We start from the raw sequence: 20,914 nt of genomic DNA on the forward strand, positions 1-20,914 counted from the left end.
ATTTATGTGTTGAATAAGTACTTATCAGACACCTATTTTTTCTACCTAGTCTTAAAAAGCTGGGATTTAATAGTAGACATATAATTCTTGAACCAAGGAGTTTGTGTGTTTGTACTCTAATCCTGTACGCTATTCTCCCCAATTCTATGGTCACTGGCTAATTTGGGATGTCTCCATCTCTTGCTTTAATTGCTGCACAAACTTCCTAACAGTCTCTCCCTATTGTGTATAGTCATTGTTGTAAAACACAGACTTGATCATATTGCTGTCTAGCTTAAAAACCTCGTATGGCTTCACAACTCCCAAAATCTCAGTCTTCTCTCTCACCATTTTCCCCAATATCCCTCCACACTAGCCAGATTGGTCTATTTTCTGTTCCTATTTATCTTCCCATTGTTAAAGATGTTATCAGTCTTTTAAATGTATAAAATTTTTAAAAATATATTTTTATTGATTTCAGAGAGGAAGAGGGAGGGAGAGAGAGAGAAACATCAATGATAAGAAAAAATCATTGATTGGCTATCTCCTGCAGCCCCCCACTGGGGATTGAGCCCAAAACCCGGGCATGTGCCCTTGGCCAGAATCGAACCTGGGACCTTTCAGTCCACAGGCCGACGCTCTAGCCACTGAGCCAAACCGGCTAGGGCTAAACTTATAACATTTTAACTTCAAATCATTTTTTTTCACTTCTCTTTACTACGATATTTAATCACTTGTCAAGTATTGTCAGGCTTTCTCTAAAATGTGTTTTTCTCTTTAGATATTTAAATCCCTCCTCTTCCAACATACAGATTTATTTCAACATCTTTAAATAACCTTCACATCACCGACACACTGTGGTGCTGCACAGAATATACCAATCTTTCTTTTCAAAGTACCAACCCATCTTCCATCCTCATCTATCACTTTTCTTATATATACACATTAGGCACATGGAAAAATGGACTCCTATTGTTCTCTAATATTTTATACACTAAAGGCCTGGTGCACAGATTCATGCAGTGGTGGGGTTCCTCAGCCTGGCCCATGGGGATCGCGCCAAAACCAGCTCTCTGACATCCCCGAGGGGTCCCAGATTGTGAGAGGGTGCAGGCCAGGTTGAGGGACCCCACCATGCACAATTGGGGCCACGGAGGAACCACGGGAGTGCTCCAGGACATGTCTGGTCCATTTTGTTCAGTCCCAATCTACTGGACCCCAGCAGCAAGCTACGGTAACTTACCAGTCAGAGCATCTGCCCCCTAGTGGTCAGTGCAAGTCATAGTAACTGGTCGAATGGTGGGACACAGCATATTGGGATTGTATCATATAGGATACCTTTTCCATTTCTACAGCCACATGATTTATTTTTTTTCCCCATAAAATTTTATCAAAAACATTTTTACCTTAAGCTTTTTTCATAAACCAGCTTTTTATTTTTCTCCTACTAAACATTTTCTAATCAGCAAATGCTTATTATTTCTATCACTGAATATTAATTTTAATTATTAACCATACATTAAGCAATTTATTATTTACACTCCTATTGTTAATTGTCTGTGACATATATTCACATATTTTATATCAGTATATACCTCTCTCCCTATTAAATCAAGGGTTGGCAAGTTTTCTTTTTGTTTTGTTTTGTTTTATTTTGTTCTTGATTGCTTTGTTTTCTATAAAAGCCCAGTTAGTAAATATTTTTATAGTAACTATTCAACTGCTATTATAGCAAAAAGCAGCCATAAAACAATATGTTATCTGAAAATTTGGAAAATTAGTTCATCTACTAAAGCACATCATAATGCTAGGTGAAGAGACTAAATAATATATAATGGCAACACTTTATAGGAAAAAAATTAATTATGTAATCACACAAGACTAATGTGATCTATGAATAAAACAATATTAAAGTTAATTTCATATTTCAGACAGCCTATATTTAATTGCAGTCTATTTCTCATCAGCAAAAAATAAATTATTTAAATACAAGTATTATATCCATTAATTCCAAATAAAATATAAGGAAATTTGATGTATTATAAAACATGTATGATATTTGCTTACCTAATAAAATTATGCTTATATGGGAAAAAATTCACATGAAATAAAAAAAGACCCCAAATAGCTGCAGCAATATTGAGAAAAAAATAACAAAATTGAGAAAAAATACAAAATGACAAAGTTTGTAATATGTCAAGCTATATTACAAAGCCACTGTTTTCAAAACTGTCTGATACTGGCACAGAAGAGACATATAGACCAATGAAACAGAACAGAGAACCAAGAAATCAACCCAGGTCATTACGCTCAATTAACATTTGACAAAGGAGGCAAGAACATACAATGAAATCAAGACAGTCTCTTCAATAATTGGTGCTGGGGAAATTGGACAGATACATGCAAAAATGGAACTAGACCACCAACTTACACCAAACACAAAATTAAACTCAAAATAGATAAAGGGCTTAAATGTAAGATGGGAAGCCATAAATATCTTAGATGAATCCAGAGGCAGCAAAATATTAGACATATGTTGCAGCAATTATCTTTTCTGATACATCTCCTAGGGCGGTGTTTTTCAACCTTTTTTGGGCAAAGGCACACTTGTTTCATGAAAAAAACCACGAGGCACACCACCATTAGAAAATGTTAAAAAATTTAACTCTGTGCCTATATTGACAATATATAAAGTAATTCTCTTGAATAGGAATCAAATAAACACAAAGAAAGTATTTTATAATTACTTTATTATGAAATATTAAGTAAACAAAATAGTGAAAAATTATAAAATTCTTATCTTGTCTGCACCTACGGCACACCAGGCAACATCTCGGGCACACTAGTGTGCCGCGGAACAGCGGTTGAAAAACGCTGTCCTAGGGCAATGGAAACTAAGGAGAAAAAAAAAAAAAATGTGACCATCAAAATAAAAAGCTTCCACACAGCAAAAGAACTAATCAACAAAACAACAAGAAAGTCCACTGCATGGGAGAACATATTTGCCAATGGTATCACAGATAAGGGTGTAATATCCAAAATTTACAGGGAACTCATACAACTTAACAAAAGGAAGATAAACAAGCCAATCAAAAAATGGGCAACGTGTCAAAAAATAGACACTTTTCAATAGTGGACATACTGAAGGCCAAGAGATATATAAAAATATGCTCAAAGTCACTAATTATCTGAGAGATGCAAATCAAAACAATAATGAGATACCATCTCACACCTGACAGAATGGCTATCATCAACAAATCAGCAAACAACAAGTGCTGGGAGGATGTGGAGAAAAAGGAAACCTCGTACACTGTTGGTGGGAATGCACACTCGTACGGCCACTGTGGAGAACAGTATGGAGTTACCTCAAAAAATTAAAAATGGAACTCCCATTTGACCCAGCAATTCCACTTATAGGAATATAAACCAAGAAACCAGAAACACCAACCAGAAAGGATATATGCACCTCTACGTTCATAGCAGCACAATTTACAATAGCTAAGATTTGGAAATAGCCTAAGTGCCCATTGGCAGAAGAGTGAATTAAAAAAATGGTGGTATCTCTATACAATGGAATACTATACTGATGTAAAAAGGAAGGAACTCTTACTATTTACTATGGCATGGATGGACATAAAGAGCATTATACTAAGCAAAATAAGCCAGTCAGAGAAAGATAAATATCACATGATCTCACTCATTTTTGGAATACAATGAACAACACAAACTGATGAACAAAAATAGATCCAGAGACAGAGAAGCATTGAACAGATGGTCAAACTTCAAAGGAAAGGCAGGGGAGAGGGTGGGTAGAGATCAACCAAAGGACTTGCATGCATCATATAAGCATAACCAATGGACACAGACAGTAGGGGGGGGTGAGGGCATGTGCTGGGGCTGGGGGTGGCTGGGAGAGGTCAATGGGGGAAAAAGGAAACATATGTAATACTATATATAATACTTTAAACAATAAAGAATTTTTAAAAATTTAAAATGGTGATACTGCCGGGACCGGTTTGGCTCAATGGATAGAGAGTCGGCTTGGGGACTGAAGGGCCCCAGGTTCGATTCCAATCAAGGGCATGTACCTTAATTGCGGACATATCCCCAGTAGGGGGTGTGTAAGAGGCAGCTGATCAATGACTCTCTCTCATTGATGTTTCTAGCTCTCTATCTCTCTCCCTTCCTCTCTGTACAAAAATCAATAAAATATATTTATTAAAATGGTGATACCATTAGCATCTTGGGGGATAGAGGCCAGAGAGAATGCTAGTAGACTTCCTACAATGTACATATGCCCCCAAAGAACAAACAAACAAACAAACAAAAAACCTGAGATTTCTTGCCCAAAATATAAAAAGGGCAGAAGTTCATAAGTTCTGGTCACGGAGTAGAACTATGGATTCTGAATCTTAATGGATCTGAATGAAGGACTAAATCACTTGGGTTTGCATGTTTGAGGCAAGTACATACAACCTATAATAGGGAAGAAGTAATTTTGATTCCTTTCTTACTAATCTTTTCCACCGCTCCAAGGTAGACTGTATTGTACCACATTTAAAAAATAGCAATTTATAAACTTAATATATGCATATAAATTAATTTGCAGTTTAGTGGTTTGATATTTGTATTATATTTGCCAAAGAAATAATGCTAAATGTGGTAACTATTTTTTTCAGTTGAACAAATAAAACCTATTCATTTATAATATGGTTTTAAGATGATACAGAGGATTCATTAAGAAACTAAATTAGCTGCTAGTCTTTATTACTGGCTCTGGGATCAAAAGACAGACTATCTGTCAAAGGAAAGAGGTATAAGATGAGAAATTGAGCTCCATGGAGATTTTTTATGTCAGCAGTTGGAATGAGATAGGAACATGTCTTTGGAATATTTCAATTCTCATTTCTCCTCTGAATTGCTCATGGCCTCTGTTCTCTCAGGCTCTCAGTACTGCAAGGTGTTATGAGCATCTCATTAAAGAAGCCTCACAGGTTTTATCAAATCTCACCCTGCACCCATGCTTTGATTATCACCTGCCTTTCACCTCCCTTTAGTCAGAATTCTCATCCCTTGCAAACTGGTGATGTTAACTATAAGTTAAGGAGGAAGTAGTTTGATTTAAGTGTTAGATAGGTTGCATACTAAAAATCTAAGTGTCCTATTGATAGTATTTAAATAAATAAAATAAAGAGACACTATTAAACAATTAGGAAGACAATATTTTAAACAGAATTTATAATATATAGAAGGTTAGATAGTAGAAAGATAGATAGATAGATAGGTAAATAGATAGATAGATAGATAGATAGATAGATAGATAGATAGATTTGGTTTATATGACAAGTAGTTAGATTTTGGTATAGTAAAGCATGGAAGTGAATAATTACAGTAACCCGCAAATATTTAACATTCACCTCCACCACATTGAAACATGGTTTTAAGACTATTTCTTTTTTATGAGAAACACTCTTATTAATTATAAGAAAAAATGTTGCTTGTAACTCAATATATTAAGAGCCCTACATGAAGTCCCTCATTCTTCAAGTTTCATAAGTGATACTCTGTCCCTAAAGAAGCAATGATATTATTAATAGTCTTAGAATCTATGTTTTTTTCAAAATAAATTAATAAATCAGCCAGATTCTTATAAATTTTGTTAAGAAAAGTAATTTTCTATAAAAATATTTATTTCTGAAGCAATTGGAACCCCTTAAAATCATTTCAATGTTAAAATTATTCAGAAACAGCCTGAGATTTTTCTTATCCTATAAAATAAGGAGCTAATATGCTAATTAGACCAAACAGCGGAAAGACTCTCTGGATAAAGCTGGGGCTTCGAGGGCAGACCAGGGCTGAGAGGGTTGAACCCCTGGCACAAATTTTGTGCATTGGGCCTCTAGCAATGTCATAACATGATAGGCGACTGCCATAAAAATTGATGGAAAGAATAAAGGTTCAAAAAATGGAATAATTTATTTTCATCACAATATGCTAGAAAATGTACTGTGTCGTAAGCATTATTTTATTTTTCTTACTGGCAATTTTTGTTTATAAAAATAAATTACCCTCGTTTTACAGATAAGTAAACTTAATTTTGAAAAAGGGGAATCAATCTTATACTCACACAGATATTAAGACAGGAATAATATTTTGGATATCAGGGTAGGAGCTCCAGCAATTAATTATTCAAACTACCTCTTTAAGTGAAGCAATTCACTTACACCCATACATTCATTCCTGAACAATCCTCAGATGCCTGAAAACAGGACTGGGGGATGGGTTCTGGCTTAGAGTGTAATTTTTGTAAGTATTAATCAAATTGTAACTGCAAAGAAACTTCTCGTGCCTCATTGCATTTCTGTTCTGTCTGACTTTTCTAAGGGATATTTTCATATTAATGTGTTATATAAAACAGTTTGTATGTTTGTGGGTTTTCAGAACAAAATTAAAAAGGATGGATGAGTCTGTAAGCCTGTTTTTGAAAGTAAAATAAAATAGTCTATGGAAAATAGTATTATTTTTACCAATAAATATTTATTAAGTTCTCATTATTAAGCTCAATTCAGAGGAAAAATTCCTTCAAGGAGAGAAAAAAACACACACACATTTGTAGTTGGTGGAAATTAATGGATAAAATATTTGCAACACTATATTTTAAGTGGCAATCATATTCTTGAATTATTTCAAGAAAAGATTCCAATCAAAGCAGCTAAAGATAGCAACATGGAAGAAAACTAAAAACACAAACAAAAGCTGAGTGGTGGAATCTTTCCGGATTCATGAACAAATTCAACCCCCACTAGGTGTTAAGTCATAACCAAGGCTATGATTAAGAAAACACGTTTGGGCTGAGAGAGGACAGGGAGGAGGATGGCCCCCTTGCTCCATGGGGGAAGATGTACATACAAAAGAAGACATTTACATGTTCTCCAAGTTTACAGAGGCCTCTCCTCACAAGGAGAGGGTAAGACTAGCCAATAAGTTGCTTTTTCAAAGGGTGGAAAAAAACAAAAACAAAAACAAAAAAACAAAAAAACAAAAAAACACGAAGAATAATATCTCATAACACAGGAACATTTTATAAAATTTACATTTCAGTGTCCATAAATAAATTTTTACTGGAACACAGCCACACTCATTCATTTCTGAATGGCTGATTTCACACTACAACAGCAGAGTGAAGATTTGCAACAGAGACCATATGGCTCATAAAACCTAAAATACTTACTATCTAGCTTTCTGGGGATTAAGTTTGCTAGCCACTTCCCTTAAGCCATTACAGTGTCTCTATGTAACACTGTGATTGTGAAGCCTATTACAAACACTAGAAAATTAAAGCCATCCCTAATTACTTATTTTCTGCCCAACCTTCCTCGCTCCACAAACCTCTATCAGTATTTTTAATTGATTTTGCCTCTAAGTATATTTCAATAATACATTCTCTCTGGTCTTATGACAATATCCCAGATGTAGGCATCAGGTACCTCCTGAATGAAGTAGCATCTTTACTAATTTCTTACCTGCATCCTTCCTCCCCACAACCTCTACCTTGCACAGATGGAGTTTAGTTTCTAACATGCAAAGCTGCTCTTTTCACTGCTTTGACAATTATTTTTAATGCTTTCCTCCTTCCCTTTGGGCAGCAGGGTTCTTAAGGCAAAGCAGCATTCCCTGGAATTTGTTTAAAATGCAAAATCTCAAGCCATACCCTAGTCTTACTGAATCAGAAGCTTTTGAGTAGAGCCTAGAAATCTGTGTTATAATGAGGCCTCCAGGTAATTTTAATGAAAACTGAAGTTTGAGACCATTATAATCACTTATTGTGATAAAAACTGAAATTCCTTTATGAGGGGAATAAGTAAATATCACCTTGCTTGCTGCTTTCTGCAGTCTCTGGTTTCCCATTTATGGCACCCTTACCTCTAGCTTCTTCAATTTGCAAACAAGGAAACAAGATCCAGTAAGTTGCCTCAGGTAAGGAGGCTAGTGAGTGAGAGAGGAAGACATTAAACTAGGCTAGACCCAAAGTCTTTTTAGGACCACATTCTGCTAAGTTTTAAAATATATTTACTCTACTCACATTCAATTTATCCATAATAATTATTTTATTAATCTTAGTTATTAATGTAGTCCGTTCCTCTTTTAGACGATAAATTCCAAAAAGGTAAGAATGCTTGTGGCTAGTGAATGCCTCAATAAAACTTCACTCCCTACTGCCATGTGGTGACATGACAGAACTATCCCAAGACGATTCTCAAAAAACATGAAACCAATTTCTTCTGACTGAAGAGCAAGTGGTTAAGCAAGAGCTCTGGGATGCTGCTCCATGAGGTCACATACTGGGCAATCACCCTCTTTCCATTAGTCCGTGAGCAAAGTCCTTCACATTTCTCTGTCTTAGATTCTCTGTCTGTAAAACTGTATTGCTAGTAATCTTATGAAATTGCAATGAGGATTAGCAAGTAAAAGGTGCTACTAGTATTATAATCATCAATGTTGTTATGAATGGTTTAGCTAGACTCTACAGTTTATACAATAGAGTCTAGTTATTAAATAAATAAATGGGACTCCATTAATCAAATATTTTACACTTTAGCGGGGTTGACAAAACAGAGTTAGGAAAAAAACCAAACACCATACAATGTCTAAGTGAGTGTTGGAGAAGGAAAAACTGAATTGTGTAAAAATTTGGTTTTGAAGTGAGGAAATCTCTCAGAAGTTCTGCTATTTTTTTGTGTATATTAAGAGTAATAGCTATAAAACACTAATAAAAACATATGTGCATATCATCCTTGTTATTACAAGGCCATGATCATGAAACCATTTTTACTGAATGCTTAATTATGCAAGCCCAAATCTCATTATCCAAACAAAAAACTAACATATAAATCAAAAGGCTTTCACTAGAGGCCCAGTGCACAAATTCGTGAATGGGTGCGGTACGGTTAGCCCTCCCCATTAGGGTCAATTGGGCTGGGCCAGCCAGGGTGAGAGGACAAAGGAAGTTGGCAGGCCAGCCCTGACCTGATTGGAGTGGTGGTGGCTGATCAGGGCTGACCTGCCACAGGGAGGGAACAAGGGCAGTGGGTGGCCCCCTGGTTGAAGTCCCAGTGGAACTCCTGGTCCAAGGGACAATTTGCATATTAGCCTTTTATTATATGGGATGTTATTGCTGCTGTTGATTTTAATATATTCAACATTAATTTAATTAATAATTGTGCTTGTTTAGTGCTAAAATATATTTATATTAGGTGACTTTATAAATGCAAATTTGTTACTTAACTTCAGCTTAATACTCTCCAGGTTCATTCATGCTATCACAAAAGGTAAGATTTCCTTATTTTTTTTTCTGGCTGAGTAGTATTCAATTGTATAAAGGTACCACAGCTTTTTTATTCACTCATCTACTGATGGGCACCTGGACTGCTTTCAGATTTTGGCTATTGTAAATAACATCGCAATGTGCATACATATTTTTTAAAATCAGTATTTCAGCTGTCTTTGGATGCATTCTCAGAAGTGGAATCATTGGGTCATAAGTCAAAACATTATTTCTAATTTTTTGAGGAAACTATAGTGTTTTTCATAGTGGCTGCACCAAGCAGCACCCACCAAAACTCTTAAATATGGAAAATATACATATGTATAGATATATTCAATGAAGTTATTAATAACAGAATGGAAACAAATTTAAATTAAACTAAATGTCCAAAAATAAATGAATAGATGAGAATATTTTTGATAATCATGTGATGTGAAAATATGTAGTTATTAAAAATTAAATCCATAAGGCATTAATAACAACAGGGAAGGATGCTGTGTCAAAAAAGATACAAAATTAAAAATGAAATATGATATTAAATTAGAAGAGATACAAAAGCTTTCTGCGTTCAGAAGGAAATGGAACAGGAACTATGGATTGGTCATGCTCATTGGAACCCTCGTGCTTCTTTGAGGAACTTTATTGCTCTGAGCTAGGTTATTGCACTTCCAAGAGTATCAGTTTTCTCATGGAAAGTGGGACTAACTATCTTATTAGATGTCTCTGATAATTTGGGGAAAAAGTGAAAACTAAATAGCACATCAATAAATAGTAATAGTTCTGCTTATTATTGTGTTATTTAACATCTCTGTTACAACAACTAGATGAAAAATCATTGAAATGCTTGTTGCGTTGGGAGCTGGGAAAATGGGTGTATGTTTTCTCTGTTCTCTGCTTTTTTGCATTCCAAAAGTTATCTGTAATGGGGAAATATTTAGAAATTTTATTTTATGATATTAAATAATCTTTTAAATATTCCTTTTACACTATATGTGAATCTACTACTCACTGTGTCTATGAGCAGGTGTTAGGTGGTAACCAAACTACGGACAGAATAATTCAATGGTCTAGTCATCTGAACACTGCATTCTCCTGATAAATCAGGAGAATGATAGGTATGAGTCACATTTTTGTTGGTATTTTTTTTGAAACAAATTGGTATAACATAGAAAATTAATCAATTAAGCCCATTATAATCTATTTAAATGTGAGAAAAATGTATTCAAAATGTCTCAAAAAACTAATGCAACCAAATTTCAACAAGACAGGATAGTGACATGATTGCAACAACTGGTACTCTTTAAAATTTTTATTATTTATGTATATGAACACATAGCACTGATTATGTGTGAGACATTGTTCTAAGAACTTTGCACCTATTAACTGTTCCTATTGTGTCAAATGACTATTAATCTCATGTTTACTAGAACCTAGGATGTAGATACTATTATTATCTCTAGTTAAAAGATAAGGAAACTGAGGCTCAAAAAGGTGAAGTATCTTGCACATACAATTAGAAATTGTAGGGCTGAGACAATGTCATGCTATAAACAATAAGCTGAACTTCCTCATATTATAAAAGATTTTAAATTTTAGAATTAAAATAGCCTCCACTGCTCCTTTACATTGTATATGTTTAAGCTTTTCTCTTAAGTTCCTATAACAACATTAAGAACCAAAGGATCTAAAATAGATTTTTTTTTAAAGTTCTGCTTAAATCCAATAACCAAACTTGAAACTTGTACACATGATGAATAATTACTTGTAAGAAAACTGGTGTTAACACTTGTATTAATTTCCTGCTTGGCGGATTATATAACTTTAAATAAGATTTCTAACCTTTATTTTTTAATTTGTGAAATACATATTTCAATTTTATAGCACTGAATGTCATGTATTATTAAAATATATTATTTTGTCATGCACCTCACATTAATTACAGAAAGCAGGTGCTATTGTTATTGTACTTGTGTTAATGCTGAGCTTGGTCACCATTCTCATTGCTGTAATTTTATACTTGGTAATAAAATGGTCATCTTTTTATTTATATGGCATGGGAAGTGCTACTCTACAGAGGCACATCACAGATAGATAATGTCTGTTATACACTCAGTGATACTTACAATGGGGGAAAGTAGAATGTTCTCTGATTATTCTCAGAATTGGAAACTGACTGAATTTCACTTAAGAAATAGCAAGTTCTCATTATCGGTGACATTCTCTAAAAGTATATAATGACTAGAGTATCTGCCCTGAATCCTGGAAATATATCTTAAATGACATCCACAATAGTAAAAACTTCCCTATTTTGTGCAAAGTGGAGAGGTCACATATAAATCATTTTTTTTAAGTTAAGATGTCAAGAACATTTCTCCTCAACCTATTGAATTACACTGAATGTCTCACTTCCTTTTTATATATGTGAAAATATTAGAAAAGCTGGAAAGTATCATGTTCCTTCCCATCCTATGAATTTGTGAGGGGTCATGTTAAAGTGGGCAAATCAGACAGTCAGTTCATAAATGAAATACACTGATCCTATTTTTGAAGGAGGGGAATGATGTAATACATAGACCCAGGCCATTTTTCATGGTCCCATTTATTTAAACTGCTTTCAACATAAAAATTACAGTTCCTACAAAATCCAGAACAGCCTAGGGAATAAAATCTATATATCTATATATATAAAAGCCTAAGCGACCAAACAATGGAACGACTGACCAACAAAAGGCCAAACGACCAGTCAACTGGTTGCTATGACATGCACTGACTACCATGGAGCAGACACTCAACACAGGAGCTGCCCCCTGGTGGTCAGTACGCTCCCACAGCCAACCTCCCATGGCCAGTCAACCTCCCGCAGGCTCCATCCCCCTCACCCCAGCTGGCCCACCTCCCACACTCTCTCTCCCTGACCTGCCCCCCTGTGATCAGCCCCAAGGGGTAGGACAATTGGCCAACCTCCCATGGTTGCTCCCCCCGAATCCTCCCTGATCACCAGCCAGGCTGAAGGACCCCAGCCATGCACAAATTTGTTCACCTGGCCTCTAGTATGCACATATCTTGCCTTTATAAAAATAAAAGTTGATCCTATTTTGTAAGTGTTTATATTCCACATACTGGTGGTTTATTACTAGGTTCTCCTCCATGCTGAAGTGAGTTATAGAGAAGAATATCTTTTTTTCATTATATCAGTTTCCCATTGCTGGTCAGACTTATTATTTCTTGACCAATTTCAATTTAGTTAAATCCAATATATTTAAGAAACGCCTCTTAAGTACAACAATGATAATCTTTATTTCCTCTGTGATATCTTCATACTTTGCAGGTTTGTAGGATGAAAGGAGTACAGGAGTTAAGGGTGATGAGGAAGGATTAAGTGATGACTCACATATTCCAGGGTATGTAGAAACTCCCATGTGGCAAAGAAGGATCGATTATATATGAAAATTGAAATTGAGAAATTGAAAGTATCTGGGAAGAGACCTAGATTCAATCAGACTATATCAGAGATATGGAACAGAAACTTTTATAGATGAGGACATTTTGATGAGGGAAATAGTATCAAGGGAGAATAAAGACCAAGTACCCAAGAATGATGAAGGGTAACCATGGAATTTATGGACCACAGAGGTGGGTATTTTTAGGCAAGTCTAGCAGGAGACAATATAACATGAATTCAAATAAGGCTTGAAGTGTGGTCCATAAGACAGAAATATCAGTGAAGTAGAAGATCTGCTTAATCTACACTGAAAGAGGAAAAAAGGAGAAAATGTACTCTCTGCAGGAAAGAGCTCACCAACTTTCCTATGTCTCACATAAGAATCCTATGTCTCACATAAAAAATATGCTAATGAAAAGAGAAGATTATTTGCATTGGAATAAGTTTTCCATAAGTTATGATACATATCATAATGGGGAAGCATCAGGCAAGAGGTACAAAAAATGAGCTGTGGTTACACTAAATGGCCACGGCATCCCAGAAAAAAAAAAAAAAGACAGAGAGAGAGAAAGAGAGAGAGAGGAAAAAGAAATGTGAGACAGATTTAAGATCAAACATTAAGTGAAGGAAATAAAATCACAAACCTAATATGAGGATTACTATTGCACCAAAATGTGGAATACATGGAGTGAGATAGCAGACATGTTCATGTGACCCCAATTCTCTTAAAATGGATAAACTCAAGCAGGTGATTTATCCTTTCTCTTACTCACACCATTCTTTCTTCTCCCAATATGCTACACAGTGACTGCTTGTGGGCTAACATAAGTGTGTCCTGGGTGCTTTCCTCAAATTTACTAATCATCCTGAGGTAAGAGATTCAAACTCCCCAAAGTAATCTGTTATTGAGGCAATAGCAATGACTAAAATTGTGGAGAGTTGGTGTAAAACCCTTAATTTCTAATTTACTTGCTCATTTATTTATTACATTGATCGGGGTGACATTGGTCAAAATGAACATACAGGTTTCAGATGTGGGTCTCTATGTTAGAAGATCTGTATATTGCACTGTGTGTCCACTACCTAAGGTCACAACTTCTCCTACCCAAGGTCACCTTATATTAGGATGCCCTTCTCCCACCACCCCCTTTTCTCAACACCACACTGTTGTTTTTGTTCATGAGTTTCAGTAGTATGAGTGAAATCTTATGTAAAACTCTTAATTTCTAAGATTTCTCTCTATATATGTGAAATAAATAAAAAGGGAAAGAAAAAATATCCTGAGCTCATTAAAATAAAGGCTTGAACCACTCTCATCCTAAAATATACATAAAATATTAATAACTGTTAAATTGGAACAGCTACTTTACAGTTCAAATATTATACGAGGGAGGTGAAAATACTTTCTGGGTGGTTAATTCATAGCAATCACTTACCCTGTGGCTGACGACTAGGATGGTATATCTGAAGGTCAAATGGCTGTGCACTGGTTTTCTGAATCACACTGACATTCTGGCCTGTCCACTTATTGGCTTTGGACAATGTGTTGGTCCTCCAGTCCGTCCAGTAGACCTCACTCCCATACAGAGACACAGCAAAGGGATGAGAAAGGTATTCGTGACCACGGATGATTTCTATCATTCCCGTTCCATCGTAGAGGGCTGAATAAATAGCATCTGACCTACAGAAAGGCAAATACATCAGTCGTTTATCAAAACTCACGATTCATTTGCCTCTCAGCACAACCATTATGGCTTGTTGCAGTTTAGGTTCTTACAAGGGTATTTCTTGGATCACATGATCTCATACATCTAGAGGAAATAATGAACAACATAAACAGACCCAGAGAAAGAGAACCAGCGATCAGACCCTCAAACCTCAGAGGGAAATTAAGGGTGGATGGGGGTAAAGGGAAGAGATCAACCAAAGGACTTGTGTGCATACATATGGGCCTAGCCAGTGGCCATGGACAACGGGGGTTGGAAGGAGGGGCATATCTAGGGAGGGGTTTGGGATGGGAATGGGGGAATAAGGACAATTATGTGAGACCATAATCAATTAAAAAAAAAAAAAAAAAACCTCACTCAAATAATATAGTGATGTGATTTTATTTCTTAGATAGATGATGAAACTACTTTTGTGAACCTGTATCTAATTTGTGCCAGAAAAAAAAAAAAAAAAGCCAGCGTAACAAAAACAAACAAAAGCCACCAATTGCCAGAAAATCACCATAATAAAACCAAACAAAAATCACCACCTATTTCAATGTGTGTATACATCATGCATGGATACTAGAAAACGTTTTGGATCTGTAAATGTCATCTGAGGAAGGGAACAGAAAACACAGAACAAAGATTATCTGTAAACCTGGCATCTGTCCAGACTATCCTCTTTTCAAAGTGGTCCACAGTAAGTCCATTAGGCCACGCCCCGGTTTTCATGTCTTTGTAGATGGTTTTCCTCCCAGCACCACTCATCGAGGCAGATTCAATGCGAGGGAAATTGGCATCCCAATCTGTCCAGAAGAGGATTCTGAAGAAGAAGGAAATGCTACTGTTTCAGTCGCTCATTTCACAAATATTTTTTAATGCCTACTGTATACTAGGCACTGGCTAGGTAAACAGACACAAGAGGAAAATGGATACATTCTCTACCCTCCGGGGGTTTAGAGTCCAGGGGAGGAGACAGACCAAATAAACATGTGAATACATAACTATGTGATTACAGCTAATAAATATTTTGAAGAAAGTGTGTTATTAGAACAGCAGGTGAATAACCTACTTAGAGAGGGTAGTAAAGGAAAAATGCACTTACAGGAAGTAATAGTCACACAGAAAGATGAGGAGGGCAGGCTAAGAGCATGCCAAGGAAAATAAACAGCAGATACAAAGGCAGTAATGGGGGTGTGTGTGTGTGTGGTCAACTTGTACTGAAATAAGGTCAATGTATCAGAACTACGGTGAGTGAGGAGGAAAGGAAAATATGATAAAGTTGAGGGTGATTTTATGGGTCTTGTGGGATAAGACTATTAGTTGGAATTTTATTGAAAGGGAATATGAAACACAATTAGGCAGAGAAACATGATATTATATATAACTGGATTACAATGAGACAAGGGTATGCTGTGTCAGGTGGTTATTTCAAAAGATTAGTCAAAGATGATAGTGGTTTGGATGGAGTATGGTGGTAACATGATGAAAAGGAAGTGGATTCAAAACACATTTTGAAGGTAGAATTGCCAGGCCTAGCTGATGATTGAATGTAGGGTCTGATGTAGAGAATGGAATCATAGGTTTTGTTGTTTTAGCAGACTCAAAGTGAGAATAGGAAGAGGGCATGCAAGAAATTCATTGAGTGATAAGGGGGAAAATGAGGAGGAGCAGATTTTAAGAGCTGGTAATTGAGTGTGGGTGGTGTGGACAGCAGTCACAAATTTAGCTTCGATTTTTTTGATGCTGAGATTTAAAGGCAACAAGAAAGACATGTCCAGGCATCTGTATGGTATGACAGGGAGAATGTCAGAGAAGAAGTCCTAAGTGTGGAAGTCATCAGCATGGATATGATATTTAGATTCACATGAGTGGAAAATATCATGTAACAGAGGATCTAAAAGAAAAAGAGAAGGAAATCATGTACATTGATATATACAAATATGCAATTGTCACACAAAAAATATATGTTTTTAGGTTAAAGAACATTACTTTTTGTTTAACCGAATACCAAGTGTAACTCTAGAAATTCATGGTACAGAAAGAGTTCTTCCACACAATAGGCATTCAATGTGATGTGTCATAGATTTTAATTTTAAAGCTGACACATAATGGATGGTTTATGTTTAATCGACAGTGACCTAAAGTGCTTAAACATGTTTCTATAGTTTTTATGTAACATGGGTTACATAGCAGTTCCACAGTCATTACAACAGCTAACACTGTTTTGAGTGCTTTCTACATGCTACCTACTATTTTTAGCTTTATAGAGATTATCTCATTTCCTAGACCATGAGGCCATGGCTAGTTATCAGTGTTTTACAGATGAGAACACTAGCTTAGAGAAGTTAAGTCACTTGATCAGGGCTACGTAGCTAGCAAGAGGCAGATGGAAATGGGGAACCAGACAATCTAATTTATATCCTTATTCATTTTTAAATATATATATGCTATATATTTAAATATATTAATATGTAATATATACATATATATTGTTGATTTAAGAGAGGAAGAGAGAGGGAGAGAGAGATAGAAACATCAATAATGAGAGAGAACCATTGATTGGCTGCCTCTTGCATGCCTCACAGTGGGATGTACCACAACCCAGGGATGTACCCTTACTGGAAACTGTGACCTCCTGCTTCATAGTTCATCGCTCAACCACTGAGCCATGTTGGCTGGGCTATGTTCTTAGGCTTTTAACATCTAACTCTGTAATGTCATTAAATAAAATAACAAAGGGAAAGCATCCAGTACAGGGTAAGGGCATGGCTAGTTGCTTTCTCTGCTTTGGTAGTGGAGCCCAGTGGGTAGCATGGGGATTTGGTAAAAGAGGACACAGAGGACCAGAGGTAAACTGACAGTCCAGCAAACTTTCTTATTATTAGTTCTGAACACATTTTGGAGAGAAGTGGTAAAATCATTGGTAAGAAAAATGTGTTCTTTGTTATTATTACACACGTTTGCTATCTTTCAACTGTTCCATTGTTTTGATTGATCCTTATTTGATGGATTGCCTTGAATAGTAACATAATACACTGGAACAGAATTTAAAATCCAATTAAACGTATCTTGTTTTTTAAAAGTTATTACGTCTATATAAGGACATGTTGAGTGGTATAAAACTACTCATTTTGCCTTCAAGTTTTGAGAAGCATTTTGTCTCTTTTAGAATATAAGAATTGCAAATTTGAAATGATTAGAGGGCAATTCAAAATGTTATATAATCAATTTAGTAAGTATATGTGCTAAAAGAGTGTGGTGAACAGCAAAAAAGATAGAGACCTTAACAGGAATGGAAGTTCAAGAAATGTTATTAAATGATGTGTCAATGCTGATTTATGGCAATGTATATGTTTTTCTGTCAGGCCAACTTGCAATCAAGGTTGGGATATGTCACTCCAGCATAATTAATCTCAGACCCCATCATCTCTTCTGTAAATGATAAAGTATAACAGTCATAATTGTTGGGATCATTTCATGAAGTGATGGATATAAATAATTTATTGAACAAGATGGCTAGCACATAGAAAGTAGTTGTGTTTGTACAAGCATAATAAACATGCACATATTCACAGAGAATATTTTAAAAGATAAAACTCAATCTCTCCAAACTGTTAAAGAAATGAGGAATTATAAGTAATGCTAATGCCAATGCTTAAGTGTTACAGGAGCATATATGTGAACAAAGATTCACTTTATAAAGTAACCACAAGTGAAAGCCATGAGAAAAGAATTCAGAGGAGTAGGTCAAAAGATTTGGTTTATATCACAGAATGAATCTCAAATAATGTGTTTATATATTTTTTTAATAAATTTAATTTCATGGGTAGCTTTAGGAGTTTACACAACCCTGGTAGTGGGACCATATGCACAAATCAACATTCAAATTATTCATTTTTTAACCACCAAATATTTGAATAAATTAAGTAAACTGTTGTGAAATGAAAGTAAACATTATTATACCAGGACAATGTATTTATATTGAAGTTTTGTGAAGGAAGTGAGGGAGTTTATTATGCAATTCCTTTTAATTTGGGTATTTGAACATTTTTATAACAAAGATTTAAAAGTGCCGAAACCGGTTTGGCTCAGTGGATAGAGCATCAGTCTGCAGGTGAAAGGTCCCGGGTTTGATTCCGGTCAAGGGCATGTGTCTTGGTTGCGGGCACATCCCCAGTAGGGGGTGTGCAGGAGGCAGCTGATCGATGATTCTCTCTCATCAATGTTTCTAACTCTCTATCCCTCTCCCTTCCTCTCTGTAAAAAATCAATAAATATATTTAAAAAGATTTAAAAGTGAGAATAACTAAAAATTAAATACATAAATATTTTTAAAAAATGTAGTAGAGGACATCTATAAAATCTTTCTATTGGGAATTTTTTTTTTTTTTCTGGAGAGACTAATGTTTAAAGATAGAATTGTTTTGTGTGGAAAAAATACTAATCTAGAAATATAAGCATAAACTAATTTATAAGCAGCATATAAACAGAAAAAAATATATATAGGTAAATATAGGTAGATACATAAAATGTTTCCAGTTAAAATGGAACAAAAGTTAATTAATATGAAGCTGGTAAGCTATTTAATTAAGTAGTTGAAAGTCTTTTCTTGAAAACAATGAATATAAAATGAATTCTGTTTCTCTTCAAATTTGCTTTTCCATGAACACATCTTTTCAGTGACACGAGTTGTTAGCTTTCCTTTAAAGTTAGTACGTATTCAAAAAATAATATTTAAAATAAAAACTAGAGCAATATTGCACCCATCAATTTTATGGTGATATCTTGATAAACAAGGTAAAGTAGAGAGACTTTGCAAATTTGAAAAAAAAAAAAAGTAAAAATAATCCCTAAAATAAGCACAGTGAATCTGAGTTATAGGTACTCCGAATACCTATAAGCCACCACCAGATCTAGACAAATGGAGACCCACTGTCTCCTTTAAATCTTTGTACCTGAAAAAATTCTGCCTTCTGTGGGTGTGGCAACTCCAACACAGGTATCATCACCCTGCAAATCTGTGTGCTCTGTGTGTAACTTTACCAAAAAAAGGTACTGTGGACTTGTAAACAGATGTTTCCAGTGGACTGAAGAAAATATGGCTTGGGACAATTTTCAGCACTCTAAAATGAGTGAGCCCTTCAATTTTTTTTCTTTCTTTCTTTTTTTTACCAAATATAGCCACATTAAATTTTTCTCCTGTCCTGGTCATCATGACTCTAATCTTTCATCATTTCTACTGGGACATTTCCAACACTTATTATAAAATAACATGTTCTAGAATTAGTTTCCCTGAAAGTATTTTTAAATCAGTTTACAATCAATTTAAAAAGTTGTTTTCAAGGATCATTGTTCCATAAAATTCTAGGCATTCTTGTGTATATTCTACACAGTGGTACTTCAAGAGAATATTTTTCCCACATTACTTCCTTTTTATTGTTACAATGTATCAGCAATTCAATGATTGCACTATTTCTTCACATACACAAAAACTGAATATCCTTTTTACAGGACATATGGAAATGTTCAGCCACATTACTTTTCAAAAAGAGACTACAGTCTACTGACTCTACTGTTCCTGCATTCATGGGTTAGTTAGTCTGTATCAGGAATAAATTAGGCCAATAGACCATGAACAAATTGTACCATCACCGGCATGAAAAGGCCATTATCACCTCTCAGGCTGCAGAAGGTGAAAATAAATGATCTTGGCAAAGAAGGAGGTTACTTATCTATACTGTAGGTCTACTTAAACCATCGATGCCTTTATAAGTTTTCTTTAAGAACACTCCCAGATAAAATTAAAATTTTATTTAGATGTCTTATTAATCTCCATAATTATTATACCTGCTTTCAGCAATTGCAATTGTTATAGCAGAGTCCAGTTTCTCTGACAAAGGAAAACTAAATGCCAGCAGGGAAGCAGGAAGACACCACACAGTTACACAAAAATAAAGGCAACGGAAGTTGGAGCACTGAAGTGAGTGCTGCTTGATGTATTCCAAATCCCTGGTGCTTGTTACTCCCTAATAATATACTCGATGCTTAAAGAGATTAATGTACTCATTCAGGTCACCTTAGAAATAAGAATATTCGCTTAAAGTGGAATCAACAAAAAAATGTCTCTTCCCTAGCAACCCCCAATTTACCACCTTGGAGTAACTTGTCACTTGAGATACTGAGTCAAACTCAGAGTGTTGCAAAGATGTAGCATGATGAAAAATATGCCTTATAACATAAAATAAAGACCAGTGGATTCTATGCTTAGGATGCAGAGTAGTCGATTAAGAACGTTTCTTTTTTGGTATCCGTAAAATAGGTCACAAAGACCTTTATTGCTATAGGAACTTTATGTGATATAAATGTGTTTTATGGGACTAATGTTATAGTTTTTTTTTTTTTTTTTTTTTTTTTTTTTTTCCCTCAGCTGTGCTGAGGAAGCAAAGTGACTGGTTGC

The 20,914-nt window shown here is 35.3% G+C and overlaps 1 protein-coding gene across 1 annotated transcript in view; it reads right to left on the reverse strand.

Annotated features, from left to right (window-relative positions):
- Positions 1-20,914, reverse strand: part of LRP1B (LDL receptor related protein 1B) — a 1,553,318-nt gene that overhangs the window by 506,085 nt on the left and 1,026,319 nt on the right. The window contains exons 26-27 of the mRNA XM_084892846.1: positions 15,114-15,278; positions 14,183-14,427 (exon numbers count right to left, since the gene is read on the reverse strand). Of these exons, the coding sequence (XP_084748972.1) occupies positions 14,183-14,427; positions 15,114-15,278 (410 nt within the window). The remainder of the gene's footprint in view (positions 1-14,182; positions 14,428-15,113; positions 15,279-20,914) is intronic.

Source organism: Pipistrellus hanaki (genome assembly GCF_964339955.1).
Source record: "Pipistrellus hanaki genome assembly, chromosome: 8".
In the NCBI taxonomy this organism is placed as follows: domain Eukaryota; kingdom Metazoa; phylum Chordata; class Mammalia; order Chiroptera; family Vespertilionidae; genus Pipistrellus; species Pipistrellus hanaki.